We start from the raw sequence: 12,636 nt of genomic DNA on the forward strand, positions 1-12,636 counted from the left end.
TCCTCGTGCTGCGGGGGGCACTCGGCCACTTTGGCCAACTCAGAGCGGCGACGCAACGACAACAACTTGGCACTCGCGAGGGAGCTGCGCTTCCCGCGCGTACAAACGGGGTCAAGTCCAAGTCCGTCGAGGTTCTTCCGTGTCCTTCTGCGGGGGTAGGGGGGAGGGGGTCGTTCTCTCAAAAGTTTCGAGGATCAAAATCCACTTTTTGTGGCTCTGCGCCGCGTGCGTGCGTTTTTTTATATCGACGTGTGGCGTGGCCCCGCCTCACGTTCCGTCTCCACGACGACGGAGGCCCCATCACCAAAACAAGCAACGACGCGTCATTCCGCTCCCTCGCCCTCGTTTGTTTGGTCCGGACGGCGGAAAAAGTGAGACGGCCAACGGGGGGCGGGAGAGGACGGCCACAAAAACACGCAATCAGGCGACGGGTTCATTTCTGAAAGATGTCGATTGTTTTTTGGGAGGGGGGGGGGGTCGTATTGACTGGCGGGTTGATTGCGATTGTTGCGGCCCTCCGACTCATTCCGAGCGCTGGTGATGACCGAGCGGGCCGATTGGGTGAACGCGTTTGGCACAAGACGAGCGTCAAAGCTGCGCGGCGGCCCGTCGCGTCGGAGGAGAGCCGCCGCTCGATCCCGAACACGGCATCCCGAGCGAGTCAACTGCCAACAGTGGGCGGGACCAAACAAGTGTGCGCCAACATCTGGAAATGTTCAAGAACACACGCGGACACACACGTGTCATCTTGTCAGCATGGCCAAAGTGACTCACCATAGAGAGCCCTCGCGCGCGCCATCATGGCAACACGAGAGGAGGGGGGGGGGGGGGGAGCCCGACTCGGGGGCCATGTTGGCTCCATTCATCCACGTCGCTGAGGTTGGGACTTCAAATGGAAACTTTTGACGGGGATTGACTGCACTTGAAATTGGCTCCTCGTTGCTAAAATTGGACCCGTGTAGCCCCCCCCCCCCAGATGCTTGGACTTTTTATGAATGCTCGCTCGACTACAAATGGAAGCCCATCTGCGAGGTTTCCCATTAAGTCTAATTAATTAATTATCTATCAAATTAATGAACTCGAATGAGCCACGTTTCTCCTCTGTGGTATTCGGACCGCTTATCTCGGGTTTGGACCTCCGATGGCCGCTCGCTGCTGCGGTTTAGCTTTAAAAGGGACACATAGCGATATTTCAACCTCAAACGGACGCGTCTCAGTGAAGATTGAAAGTAAAGCGAGACGGACGCTTGGCGTTCGTGCCGATTGGACTTGAAGCGAATGCTTGTCACGGACGTTTTGCCGGACCTCAAACGGACGCTTCAGCTTGACGTTTGAAGTGACATGGGGCCGGCGGCGGCGACACTTGGCAGCATTTCAAGGAGGAGGTGAGATTTCACATCATTTATTGCGCATCTCCTCGGCGTCCGCCGTCACCGGAAGCGCTCCAGAAAGTCCCGGTAGTTTTGTCTGTGAGCGGAGGTGGCCGGGACAAAATGTCCGCCGGGATGCGTGAGCACGTGCGGGTCTCGGAAGACGGGGAGCAGATCCCGGCTCATGTCGGCGGGAATCACGCCGTCCGCCAGCCCGAACACGTGCATGGACGGCATCCGCAGCGGCGCCGAGTAGAACCTGAGGAAGTTTGACAAGGTTGAGGCGGCGGGGCCCGGGCGACCCGGAGAGATCCGGCCGGCCTGACCTGAGGTGCTCCGCGCAGGCGCTGCGGAAGCCGGCGACCAGGATGGCGAAGCGGAAGCCAAAGTCCGGCTCGGCCCGGGACTCTTGCAGCGCGCACAGCATGGCCACCAAAGCCGCGCCTTGGCTGAAGCCCAGCACGCCGTCGAACGGGCCGTCGTCCCGCACCGCCCGGCGCAGCGCCGCCACGCTCTCGTCCAGGCCCGCGCTCTCGTCGCAGCGCTGCCGCGCGCTGAAGGTGCGGGCGGCCGGGTCCGAGAACCACCAGCCTCGGGACTCCCGGTCCCCGTCGCAAGTGCCGCCGACGCTCTCTTGGGCTGCGGCGCGGCGGCGACAACAATTTACGTTAGTCCTCGACTGTCGCCGAAATCTCCGGGTGTGAAGCACAACCGATCAATGATCAGATTAATCAATGAACAGCTTCAGGTTGGTCACGCTGAACATTCAAAGTCGTCCTCCACGAAAGGAGACCGATTCTGTTGGTCTTTCCTCCGGCTAAGACACTTTCTCATGTTTCTGCATGTTTTTAGTCTGGAAAACAACGAGGGAAAATCTCTGCCAACTTTCTGTGCTAATTGAGAAATGAATCATACTTCTTTCATGCTTTGGCATTTTCGGCATTGTCAATTTGACATCGTGCTCTCGTTTTGAATAGTGGGATGGAGATTACGGCATGTTTGATTCAATCGGATTCACAGATGAATTGAGAAATAGTTGTGAGCCGCGGCCCTTGTTGACGATGCGGCGAACTGGAGTGCTGGAACAATTGGTCAAATACTCCCTCCTCACTACAATGGGATTTCCAGTATTTCTTTGAAGAAAAACACAAATGTTGAGTTCAATAGTCCCGATTCACGTATCGGTTTACTAAATCGAAGCAACTAAATTCAACCGCTCGACAACACGGAAGTCGCGCCATCTAGTGGCCCATTCAATCAACTGCGCCTCCCCTCTTCCAATTCTGTTTCGTCGGGAAAAACGCCATTTTACGGATACATTTAAGCGCATACTTGAAAAGGAAAAAAAACGTTGTTCCGTCATATTTCCGTCATATTTCGTGACGACTTCACTCGAGTTAGAAAGAAGGCCGGAAAAACTTTGAAGTGAATTGATGTTGAGCTCACCGAGCAAGTGTGGTGCGTCCACGTACACCAAGTGGACGTTGGTCTTGAGGAGCTTCCTGAGGGCGCCCGTCTTCTCCCGGAACGAGGCGCCGCTCTGGCGGTAGCCGTGGACGCACAGCACTCTCAAAGGTGCCATGGGCGCACTTCCGGGAGGTCACCGGAGCTATCCGACCAGCTTTGTTTGGGCCGCCGCTTCTTCTTCTTCCTCGTCATTGGGGACGCACTAGCTGCGTCGAGTATAATGCTGCCCTCCACTGGTCACACGATGAAGGCCTGACGCACCAACGCAAGCACACGATCAGAGCCACTGGCTCGCTAGCTAACTAGCAGCTGCTCGTTCCAGGGGAAAGAAGACGCGAAGTAATCAAGTAGAAATACTTTTTCGACTGTCCGTCCTTGACTTGCGTTTCTTTTTTTTTCCCCTTTGGGCCACATGTAGCGCCGGCCCTGCACTCCTCCGTTCGTTGACAAACCCATGGAACCAAATAAAACCACACACACACAATGGCGCACAAACACATAATTGCGCTTATGCATTTATACCAAGGGGAACAACAGGAGACCGAATGGATGACCCTAAAACATTTAGGAGACGTCAATTCTTATGATCTCAGAGGGGGGGGGGGGGGGGTTCCCTCAAAAAGTAGTTGCGTCAAACTTTCCAGCGCGTCGTTCTGCAGTTTCCCATGCAAGCACAAGAGGTCGCTGATAGCCTGCCTCAGCTACGGACTGAGGAGGGGGGGGGGGGAGCAGTTGTTTTTTCCGTTCTCCCCATTCGGTGTCAAGGTTGCGTGAAAGTTGCTTGCGGCCGCGAAGCCGTCCAACGTGTTGTGGAAACGCGTCGGCCGCACGTAGGGCAGCTGGCGCGAGCGACTGGGCCCCCGGCGACGGTACCCTTGCGCCGCTTCACGGCGGCTTGGCCACACCGACTCGGCGCCCCTCTCCGCCTTTCCAAACGGGGACCAAGTTTGCGCCAACTCTAGGACAAAGTTGGAGCCGTCCCGCTGACTTTTACACCTCACGTCCGGATCCAAATTTGCTCGGCTGTTTTTGCGGGATCGGGCACACTTTTGAGATCCGTTTCTCGGCCGCCAACTTCGATCATTTGTGGATTTTGACAGACGCTCGGAACCGTCGTCTTTTTTGGGGGGTGGGGCGGGGGTTGTTTTTAGAGAGGGCGATGCGGTAGGACGAAGGCCGCGACGCCGTTCGGAGCGGCGTTCATAACGGTCGAGGCCTGCGGGTCGGGCTTCTAACGGTCTCGAATAGAGCCACTGGCCGTCGAGGAGGCTTCGCGGATCGGCGCTGCCTGGCGCGATGGAGCGGATGGAAGTGGACCAGTGCGCAGGCGCAGCTGCGTCGGCTTTACGCAGGTCCATCAGCGCCCCCATGATTACGAATGTCAGGTCAGTGCTACCGCAGGCCGGAATGAACCCTCAGGAGTCACGATTTAGTTCTTCTCTTCTTCGCGGGACACGCCAAAAGCAAATATGCCCTCTCGTTTCAAACAATGTCATTTTTTTTCAGGACGCTAAAAACATGTTTACTCACGCGGTCCGTAGCGCCAAACGCAAGGCCCGGGGGCCGGATGCGGCCCGCAAAGCCGAATCGTGCGCGTCGCTTTTCATCTTCCTTGCAAATTGTCTTTTTCCAACACGGAGAGAGGAGAATTTTTTTCCTTATCAATCCCCCCCTCATTCCCGCTTTGCGAGACCGACGTTAGCTTGCGTGATGCCTCCTAACGGGCGAACGGTTGCGCGTGGAGCTGTTCGCCGTCAAGACGCCGAGATTGCCAACTGTCATTTTTGTGTTTGTGTCCATCAGCGAGAGGATGGCCGCGTGCGCTCCCGTCATCTTGCAGAGACAAAGGCGGGTGTCCGTCAACTGCGGCTGTCCGTCACAGGTCGGTCGGGAGGATTTCAAAGTTGAAAATGCTTCATTTGCACTCTTAACGATCAGGGTTGGGGGGGGGGGGGGTTTAAAAAAAAACCCAAAACGCTTTCCAATTTGATCAGAAGATGGAGCAAACGTATTTTCATTTTCAAGGACGCGCCCGTCCGTCTTATTTGCTCCGCAAAAGGTGCTTTTGCTTGCCAAAAAGAAGGGCGAGCTTTGATTTTGCCCGCCTAGTCAAGGTGACGTGCATGCGTGCGCCTGTGTGCAGGAGGACAACATGGAGGCGTCGCTCCAGGAGTCGCCGCCTCCCAGACTCAGGTGGCGACGAGGGGCCCCGGCCGGCCGCGGCCGCTCGCGGCCGTCGACGCTCACGCTTTCCGTTTGCCTTCCAGCGTTTCCCGCGGGCTCCCGGCTCCGCCCAGCAGCCAGTGGCGACGGCCGCCGCCAGCCGAGGTGGCCTTGGGCTTTTGCGGCGGCGCCGCCCCGCGCTGGCGCTTTTGCTGACGCTCGCCTTTGCCTTTGTGTCCTCCTCAGTGGTTCGGCTGGCAGGAAAGCGGCGCGACGCCAAACTCCTCGCCGAGTTCCGCCAGGAGGTCGGGCGACAATTACTTACAAAGCTGAGATTCACCTCAACCCGACTCTCGCAAAATGTCCTCTTTTTCCTCTCCAACTCATGACATTTCTTTTCTGTCCGTCAACTCGCAGAGCGTCCGGCGGCGCCGACATCAGATGGCCCGCCTTGGTGTCGCTCAAGCGAAAAGGTTTCCGTCTCTCCGTCAATCCAAACGTTTTAGAGACGGCGCCAACTTGAGTTTATTGTTGCTCGGTTGTTGTCGTTTTTTTGGGGAGGAGGGGGGTTAACGAGCCAACATTTGAAAGACTGTTGTCAGCCACAACTCCCACAGACAGCCGACATCCCGGGCGGGTTTTCTTGGGCTTTTGGCAACAACTAATTGATTAGCAAATCAATCATTTCCATATGTCAGTGTCCAAATTTTCAGCCTCTTCACAGTAAATGTTTTGGAATTTCTTCCATTCTCCATCAAAGCAGACCGATAATCCCCCCCCCCCCCCCCGCCAGTTGGTGAAGTTTCTGTGTTTTGATTTTGTCCAATTTCATTAATGAAAGGGGAGTGGGGGGGGGGGGGCAAAAAAATAAATAACTGGATTATTCAAGTAGTTGGCCGCAGCCCTGGTTTTGATCCTATTTGCCGTTGTTGGAAAGCAAGCAGAAAGCTGGCCGCAAGAGATTCCCATGGGCAAAAGCCACTCGGGATTTGAAGCGGGCGGGCTCACGTAACCAATCAAACTCCCAAGTCAAGGTAGGACCGCATTGACGGCCATTTGAGTGCTCACTCTTCTCTCTCGACGTGCTCTCTCAGGAGGGGCGGAGTCAGACGGTCCCCCCAAGAAGCTTTTTGTGACCGGAGTGTTAGACCCCGCCCACCGCAGCCGATACGCGCTCAGGTGATGACCGATGGCCACGCCGCGCTCTCGGCTGAGTTCCTTTGACTTTCTACCCCCTGCCCGTTTTGCTGTACTACGCCATGAACAAGCAACGCGCCCCCCCCCCACACACACACAATAAATGGGATGGTGTCACCATACACGTTGAAGAAATGACAACCGTCATCAGTGCTGCTTCTGACTTGCTTTGCGTGTGCGCCCGCAGCGCCTCAGCCGCAGAGTCTGACCCCGGCTGCGGTCCTCCGTCGCCCCGGCCCACTTTCGCCGCTCTGCCGCCACGTTAAGCCCGCCTCCGCCGCCTCGCAAGTCTTACCTCTTCTTCAACCGCCGGCGTCCTGCGATGAGGACGATGTCGCACGCGGGGAGGGACCGGGAAGGCGCGGCGCCGGAGCCCAACCCGGAAGTGGCCACTCGCCGGGGAAATCTGCGGCGCGCCGCGACGCTCGTTTCCAGCAAGGATCGCCATCTTCGATCTTCGCCGGCGGTCGACGGATGCCGCCGCTTTCAGTCGCCGGCCCGGTCGCGCCCAAGCGAGCGGACGCTCCCCGCAGCACTTTGCCTTTTTTTGTTACCGTGTACAGCAACAGTCGAGCGTTTTGGGGTCGGGAATCTTTTCCGAGGAGAATTTTTGGGTTTTCCCCACCAATCAAACATTGTGTATCCCAAAATGTCCCAGAAGTTCAGAGTGTTCTCACCCCAAAAAAATATGATATATATTTTCTTCTTGTAATAAGAGAATAAAATTCATTTATTTTTGTCAGAAAAAAAAGTTGTCATCTTTACAAGAAGCAAGATCGATTTTCTTGGGATTCATTGAGCTCAAGACTGAAATTATTTTTGGAGATCGATTCACGGCCAAAAGTTGAGCGCCGGAACAAGCGCTTGATTTTTACATCTTCGAATGTGCCGAAAACCGAAGTGTTGTTTTTGGCGGTCGTCATCTGGCGGAGGGAACGGACAACGGGGAGCGGCAACAACAACAAAACGGGCTCGGTCAGAAATGAAATCTTTCGATGCGGGGTGATGCGAAGAACACGCCTTTCGGAGCGGGACATCACTCACTGTTTGTGGCGCCAACATCAAAAGGGGCTCTTGTCGGCCTCCCTTTGCCAAAGTCAAAAGTTCCTCCAAACAACGCGCGAGACGAGCCGGCGACTTGAGCCCGCGCTCGCCGTCTCCGCCTGACCCTGCTCTTGGTTTCAACTTATCGGGAGCAAAGCGAGCACCGATGCCGATTGGCGGCCAGTCCGAATCAGAGGCCCCCGCCCCCCTCCTCCCCCGCAGTCAAGGTCGGCCAACAACCGGCCGGTCAGCGGGAGAGCAGCGGGAGGTCTCCGGGGTTGATGATGAGGCTGGAGTCCAGGTTGAGATTTTCTGCGAAGAACCACAGATAAAAGTCACGGCGAGGAGCCGTCGGGACGCCCAAAGTCAAGTCGCTTCCGCTGGGACGGCGCCGCGCGAGAAAACCCGGCGCTCGCAAGACAACCCGAGGCCGGGCGGAAGCCAAGCGCCCGCCTCCAGATGACGAGCGGCCCCGCTGGCTCTTTGGCCATCCCGGCCCTCAAATACAACGGCGCCGTTCGATTCCAAAGGAAGCTTGAACGGGTTCGTCTCCCATCCGGGACCCCCCCCCCCCGTAGCGCTTCCTTCACTTGCGATGGCGCCCGTGCACGCTTCCCGTCGCTCCAAACGCACCATCCGCCGCGAGAACCGCATCGACTTGACTCCAATCGCGCTCGCGACGGATTGGCCGCGCACGTGGCAGAACATAATCCTTCATGCTGCACGCGCTTCCCCGAGGAGACCAATCGTTTCCGCGACCGCGCCATTTTGGATGAAGACGCGTCAGTGGTTGCAACCCGGAAAAAAAAAACGGCGCGCGGCCGAACGAAGCTGACCTTGGTCGAAGTTGAGCTTCTTGCCGAGCCCGTCCATGTCCACCAAGTCGCTGTTGACGTCCGAGTCGTTGAGCGCGCTCAGCGTCACGTCTGCCGGCAGCAAAGGGACGACGGGTGCGAGCAAGAAAGCGAAGAGACCCGCTCAGTGACTTTTTCCAACCCCGTCGTGCAAATGAGTTCGTTCACACAGCATTTGCTTGGCGACCGGCGTCCAAATAAACATCGGGGCAACAACCGTTTTGTTGACGACTCCACAAACGGCAAGAGTGATGCGATTCCAGCATTTTGTTGAAAAGGGGGCGCGGGAGGGGCAGCAAGAAAGAACGCCGGGCGTACCTGCCGTCTTCTGCTTCTTGATGGGCGGCGCCAGGGAGGCGGGGCTCTGCATTCCCGCCGCCACGACGGCTTGCGGGGTGGATGCGGGCGCGGGGGCGGGGGCGGCGGCCTTCTTGGCGCTCTTCTTGAGCGAGTCGACGGCGAGCGGCACCCTGCTGTCCTCGTACAACTTCCTCTTGACCGTGCTCTTGATCTGAGCGCTGCCGCGGGACAAAAACAAACCCGATCACCATCACCTCAAGGGTAAGGAAAAAGGCGGGCCGATCATCCGGAAGGTACACGTCATCATCCGCGACGGGAGACACTTTTGCGTACGTACACGGTGCGATCTTTAATGACGCTGCTGATGCCGTTGAGGTCGTCGCCGAATCGCCGCACGGCCAAGCGCAGCATCTCGATCTCCGTCTCCGTCCATTTGGCCCTGAACACAACCAGCGATCAGCCGCCCGAGTTCGTCCGAGCGTGGCCATCGGCGACGTCGGCGGCCGCGCCCACCCTGCGGGGCTGCTGTCGGACACCGGGTGCAGCTGCATGGTCAGCTCGCCCAGTTTGCTGAACGCCGCCCCCGCCGCCGAGAAGATCTCCCCCACCTGCCAGAGAATTTGCCCAGATTTCACGCAGGAGGCAACGTCTCGGTGACAATGACGATCCGAGTCCGACTTTGTGCTCGCAATTGTGGTGCCAAAGAAAGTATTTGAAAACAACGACAATGTGGATGCAACATTTCATTTAGGATGACAATGCAAAGGCAACAACTGTACTGTGAATCCAATGCATGGCTCCAATAACACTTGCGATGTGAACGCATCTTCTCAACGGCGGAGATGCGAACGCAACATTTTGAACTCCACTTTTTGGGCACAATTGCGATGAGGGATAGGGCGAGTAGCAATCCCAGGCCAACATTGTAAGGTTGGGAGGGAGGCTGCCATTACCAGCCACTGACACTTAAAGTTAAAATCCTCCTCTGCAGCGGTTGGCGCAGTATTGCAGCGGACTCACACATACGGCAAAACATCATCTGGAACAGGAAAAAAAGGTTTTGCTCACACGTTGTCATCATTGTGTTGAAGGAAATTGTATCTATCAAGAGTCCTAGAGGTATCGCTACTTGGCATCGGTGCGTAATGAACGAGTGAATACTTGGTATCGTTCTGTGAGGAAAAAATGCTATCGACCATCCCTGACCGCGATGCAACTGAGCCATTTTGTTGATACGAATGTAGCATTTGGCTCACGATAAAGAAGCCGAAGTCTCTCTCACCGTCAGATTTTTTTAAATTGGACTTTTCTCATTTTGGACAAAATCTTCTATTCCACCCCCCCCCGCATAAAGAAAAAGCATCAAAGCCTTTTGAAAAGCAGCCCGCTAACAGTCCCCGTTGCCTAATTGTTCATTTACCTTCGCAGAAGCAGACGCCATGTCGACAAAAGTCAACAGCTCTTCCTTTTTGCCGACTTTTTTCTGGTCAATACAAACAAAAATACGAGCGAGCTAGCGCTGCTATGTAGCTAACATTAGCCGGACTGGCGGTGGATGTCTGCCGCTAATTAGCGGTTTCCATGGAGAAGCGCCTTACATCGCCCTAAAAAAAACAACTCGCCGACTAAAGGTCAAGTTTAGTTAAACAGCATTTGGCAACGTTAAAAAAACAACTTCCAAGAGATTCCCGAGCCAAGTTAGCAGAAAGAAACAAGTCAAACAAAGCGAGGCGGCAGTCCGGGCGGATTGGCAAACTGCGAACGCCATTGGTTAGTAGTCATCCGGAAAGGCGGGGCGTCTTGATTCGATGTTTTCCATTGGTCGCCGTGTTGCCAATGCCCGTCATCACCGTCGAGTTGACCAGAGACGACGCCGGCCGGATCCGACATAGCAGTCAGCGGCCGTAAATCCTGCCGCTCCGAAAGGTTTCCCTCCTCCAAGGCAGCCGATTCAAATGATGAGCAAGCTTTGGAGAAGCCTGGTGACGATTGTGATCCTTTAAATCGGGTGTGTTGGAGGTGGAAAAACATCGAAAACAGCTGGGTAGGGGCTCCGGAGGACGAGGCTTGGGCTCGCTTTCAACGCTGAACGTCGCATCATTCATTGTCATCACTTAAGAGAGCCCAATCTTTTAAAATGTACCAACTTTTGACATACAGAAGGTTTAGAACATTTGTCGCCTCACGCAGCTCATTTGTATTTGAAAAAATTAGCGCGCTCTCTCTCTCTCACACACACACACACACATTGAATCTTTGAAAAACCCCTTTAGACTGGCATTTCAAATTTAATTATGAGGAAGAATACACTTGCCTGCCGAAGAAACAAGTTGTAATTGGGCCTCACGAATGCTGTGTGGAGGCATCATCTCAGCTTTTATTCCAAAATGTCCAAACTTTGTGGAATTTGGTGCCAACAGATTTGTCATTTTTGTTTCTACGCAAAACCACATTCACGGGACTTTTATTTGGATATGCATACTTGCTATCACACGCTTGTACTTGTGGAACGGGAAGTTGACAACGTGAGCACGCAATGTTTCAAAGGCAAAATAAATAACAGGTCTGTAGGGGTCTTGGGGGGCGGGGGGGAGCAGCCACCTTAGGTCACCATGTACTCCTGCCGCTTGTTGAGTCGAACCTGGCACAGCGACACGGCGCCCACCGCCACGTAGACGGCGGCCGCGATGAAGCAGTTGATGCCCACTTGGCTGTAGAGACCGTAGATGTTCTGAGGAGGGTGTTGACTGCGGGAAGACAGACGCAACGACATCACTTCCTGTTGCAAGGCCAAAACATTTCGCCTTTCCAAATTGCTGACTAAAGATCTCGGCGGAAATAGACGTGCGTCAGAGCGGCAGCACTGACTCGTTGCGGATGTCCTCCTCGGTAAACGGGACGTCCTCGATGAGCACGGCCGACTTGGCGCTGAAGAAGATTCCCAGCATCGCCTGCAGCCGCAACAAACAGCGCGGCCGCAAATGAGCAACCGCTTGGATTGGATCAACTTTATTGTCAAATGTACTGTAGGTGTACCATACAGCACAGATGAACAGAACACAAGCGCTTGCCCTTTTATTGCTCCATGTCAGGAAATTGGGAACAGGTTCTCATTTGCAACAAATGCCGACCTGCTATTGGCTTCGGAATGCTTCACAAAATGCTCAATTCGGATTAAAATGTCAGTTAAATGTTCCCCGGTCACGTCATAATTAACAAAACGGTGCATTTGCGTGACAAAAAGCTCAATCTCCCTCAAAATTGTCACCAAAATATCCCTTTCGTGGATGCGAGCAAAATCATCACCGATCAAAACGATGCGACTGCCGCCGAAGCGTTTCTCGATTTGTGCTGTCCTTTTGTGACTTCCTGTTCTGAAAAGTCACGTGAAGCTATTTTGTTCCATCACGTGATCTGTGAGCCACTCTCCACTCATCATCGTTTGTAGCCCTTTCGCGACAATTTCACGAAGAAGGGAACAAACGTTGCGATTGTTTCTTGTGATTCTGTTACGCTCGGGCTCCGTCTCGAGTTCGACACTCCCGAGTTGAACGAACGTCGGCCGTCACATTTATCAAAACATCTCGTTTTCTTACCAACATGATGACGCCCCAAATGCTGATGACCATACCGCACGCGGCCATTTTGGGGCCGCAGAAGAGCAACGACGGCATCCTTCGCGCTCAGCAGTCACACGCCGCCGTCACCACCCCGACGACGAGTGTTTCTTTTTTGCGGGTCTTCGAGGAGAACTCAAGCCGCCGCCACAGGAGGAAGCGCGACTGCTGGGCACCGACGAGCTGACGCGGGTTTCGTATCAGCTGATCTCAGCGAGCTCGGCGACTTCTTCTTCTTCCCTGTTGGTGGGCATTACCGCCATCTACCGGTCGGAAGTGTGGATCGGTCCCGATGTCCAGCGTGATAGTAATAATTCCTTTTAATATAGTGAAGATGAATTCTCAGATTTATCAGTAATATTTATTTCTTTCACAGTTGTCTTTCACCAGCACATGCGATTGTATTACTTCTTCAAAAACACGTGTGACGCCAAAGTACTTTTTTTTTTGGAACAACCCCCCCCAAATAAAACTTTTTTGGTGAAAATAAAATACAATTTCAACTCTTAACATAAGACAAAATGTTACCAAAACAAAAAAAATCTTAAAAAATATGTGCGTTTTCCGCAAAAAGAAAACTTCCAAATAAAAAGAAACCTTGACCCGTGAAATACACCTTGCCGC

The 12,636-nt window shown here is 54.4% G+C and overlaps 4 protein-coding genes across 6 annotated transcripts; 1 reads left to right on the top strand and 3 right to left on the bottom strand.

The window, feature by feature from the left end:
- Nucleotides 1-1,386: 1,386 nt before the first annotated feature.
- Nucleotides 1,387-3,029, bottom strand: ovca2 (OVCA2 serine hydrolase domain containing). Its single transcript, XM_086131052.1, has 3 exons — nucleotides 2,817-3,029; nucleotides 1,697-2,009; nucleotides 1,387-1,629 (listed from the first exon to the last, which is right to left on the bottom strand). Exons 1-3 carry the CDS (start codon nucleotides 2,950-2,952, stop codon nucleotides 1,431-1,433), a joined length of 648 nt encoding a protein of 215 aa, XP_085987178.1. The 5' UTR covers nucleotides 2,953-3,029; the 3' UTR covers nucleotides 1,387-1,430.
- A 517-nt stretch (nucleotides 3,030-3,546) lies between these two features.
- LOC147194295 (uncharacterized) lies at nucleotides 3,547-6,948 on the top strand. Of its 3 annotated transcripts, XM_086131900.1 has the most exons (8): nucleotides 3,547-4,222; nucleotides 4,641-4,719; nucleotides 4,981-5,030; nucleotides 5,105-5,165; nucleotides 5,247-5,305; nucleotides 5,418-5,473; nucleotides 6,095-6,179; nucleotides 6,385-6,948. In XM_086131900.1, the coding sequence occupies exons 1-8, from the start codon at nucleotides 4,134-4,136 to the stop codon at nucleotides 6,461-6,463; spliced, it is 558 nt and encodes a 185-aa protein (XP_085988026.1). In that variant the 5' UTR covers nucleotides 3,547-4,133; the 3' UTR covers nucleotides 6,464-6,948. The 3 variants fall into 3 exon arrangements, 2 of the variants coding, with proteins under 2 accessions (XP_085988026.1, XP_085988025.1); XR_015103125.1 differs by having other exon boundaries at nucleotides 5,247-5,328; nucleotides 5,418-6,179; nucleotides 6,385-6,456; XM_086131899.1 differs by having other exon boundaries at nucleotides 5,247-5,473.
- A 91-nt stretch (nucleotides 6,949-7,039) lies between these two features.
- On the bottom strand, nucleotides 7,040-10,176 carry bacc1 (BPTF associated chromatin complex component 1). The gene is made up of 6 exons (XM_086131901.1): nucleotides 9,816-10,176; nucleotides 8,909-9,003; nucleotides 8,733-8,834; nucleotides 8,414-8,613; nucleotides 8,078-8,167; nucleotides 7,040-7,553 (listed from the first exon to the last, which is right to left on the bottom strand). Exons 1-6 carry the CDS (start codon nucleotides 9,834-9,836, stop codon nucleotides 7,489-7,491), a joined length of 573 nt encoding a protein of 190 aa, XP_085988027.1. The 5' UTR covers nucleotides 9,837-10,176; the 3' UTR covers nucleotides 7,040-7,488.
- A 487-nt stretch (nucleotides 10,177-10,663) lies between these two features.
- On the bottom strand, nucleotides 10,664-12,260 carry rnasekb (ribonuclease, RNase K b). Its single transcript, XM_086131903.1, has 3 exons — nucleotides 11,992-12,260; nucleotides 11,264-11,346; nucleotides 10,664-11,142 (listed from the first exon to the last, which is right to left on the bottom strand). Exons 1-3 carry the CDS (start codon nucleotides 12,067-12,069, stop codon nucleotides 10,998-11,000), a joined length of 306 nt encoding a protein of 101 aa, XP_085988029.1. The 5' UTR covers nucleotides 12,070-12,260; the 3' UTR covers nucleotides 10,664-10,997.
- Nucleotides 12,261-12,636: the final 376 nt, after the last annotated feature.

The sequence above is a fragment of the Hippocampus guttulatus genome, chromosome 15 (assembly GCF_054856545.1).
Source record: "Hippocampus guttulatus isolate MCC_2025c chromosome 15, RoL_Hgut_1.0, whole genome shotgun sequence".
NCBI classification, from domain to species: domain Eukaryota; kingdom Metazoa; phylum Chordata; class Actinopteri; order Syngnathiformes; family Syngnathidae; genus Hippocampus; species Hippocampus guttulatus.

Excerpts from the sequence above, each read along its gene's own strand:
- ovca2 (XM_086131052.1), bottom strand. The coding sequence starts at position 2,952 with ATGGCACCTTTGAGAGTGCTGTGCGTCCACGGCTACCGCCAGAGCGGC. Across the intron at positions 2,010-2,816 it reads GGACGCACCACACTTGCTCG|CCCAAGAGAGCGTCGGCGGC; the intron begins GTGAGCTCAACA and ends GCCGCGCCGCAG. Across the intron at positions 1,630-1,696 it reads GCCTGCGCGGAGCACCTCAG|GTTCTACTCGGCGCCGCTGC; the intron begins GTCAGGCCGGCC and ends AAACTTCCTCAG.
- bacc1 (XM_086131901.1), bottom strand. The coding sequence starts at position 9,836 with ATGGCGTCTGCTTCTGCGAAG. Across the intron at positions 9,004-9,815 it reads TGGCGTCTGCTTCTGCGAAG|GTGGGGGAGATCTTCTCGGC; the intron begins GTAAATGAACAA and ends ATTCTCTGGCAG. Across the intron at positions 8,168-8,413 it reads CAAGAAGCAGAAGACGGCAG|ACGTGACGCTGAGCGCGCTC; the intron begins GTACGCCCGGCG and ends TGCTGCCGGCAG.
- rnasekb (XM_086131903.1), bottom strand. The coding sequence starts at position 12,069 with ATGCCGTCGTTGCTCTTCTGCGGCCCCAAAATGGCCGCGTGCGGTATG. Across the intron at positions 11,347-11,991 it reads TTTGGGGCGTCATCATGTTG|GCGATGCTGGGAATCTTCTT; the intron begins GTAAGAAAACGA and ends TTGCGGCTGCAG. Across the intron at positions 11,143-11,263 it reads GAGGAGGACATCCGCAACGA|TCAACACCCTCCTCAGAACA; the intron begins GTCAGTGCTGCC and ends GTCTTCCCGCAG.
- LOC147194295 (XM_086131899.1), top strand. Across the intron at positions 5,031-5,104 it reads TCGCCGCCTCCCAGACTCAG|CGTTTCCCGCGGGCTCCCGG; the intron begins GTGGCGACGAGG and ends TTTGCCTTCCAG. Across the intron at positions 5,474-6,094 it reads GGTGTCGCTCAAGCGAAAAG|GAGGGGCGGAGTCAGACGGT; the intron begins GTTTCCGTCTCT and ends GTGCTCTCTCAG.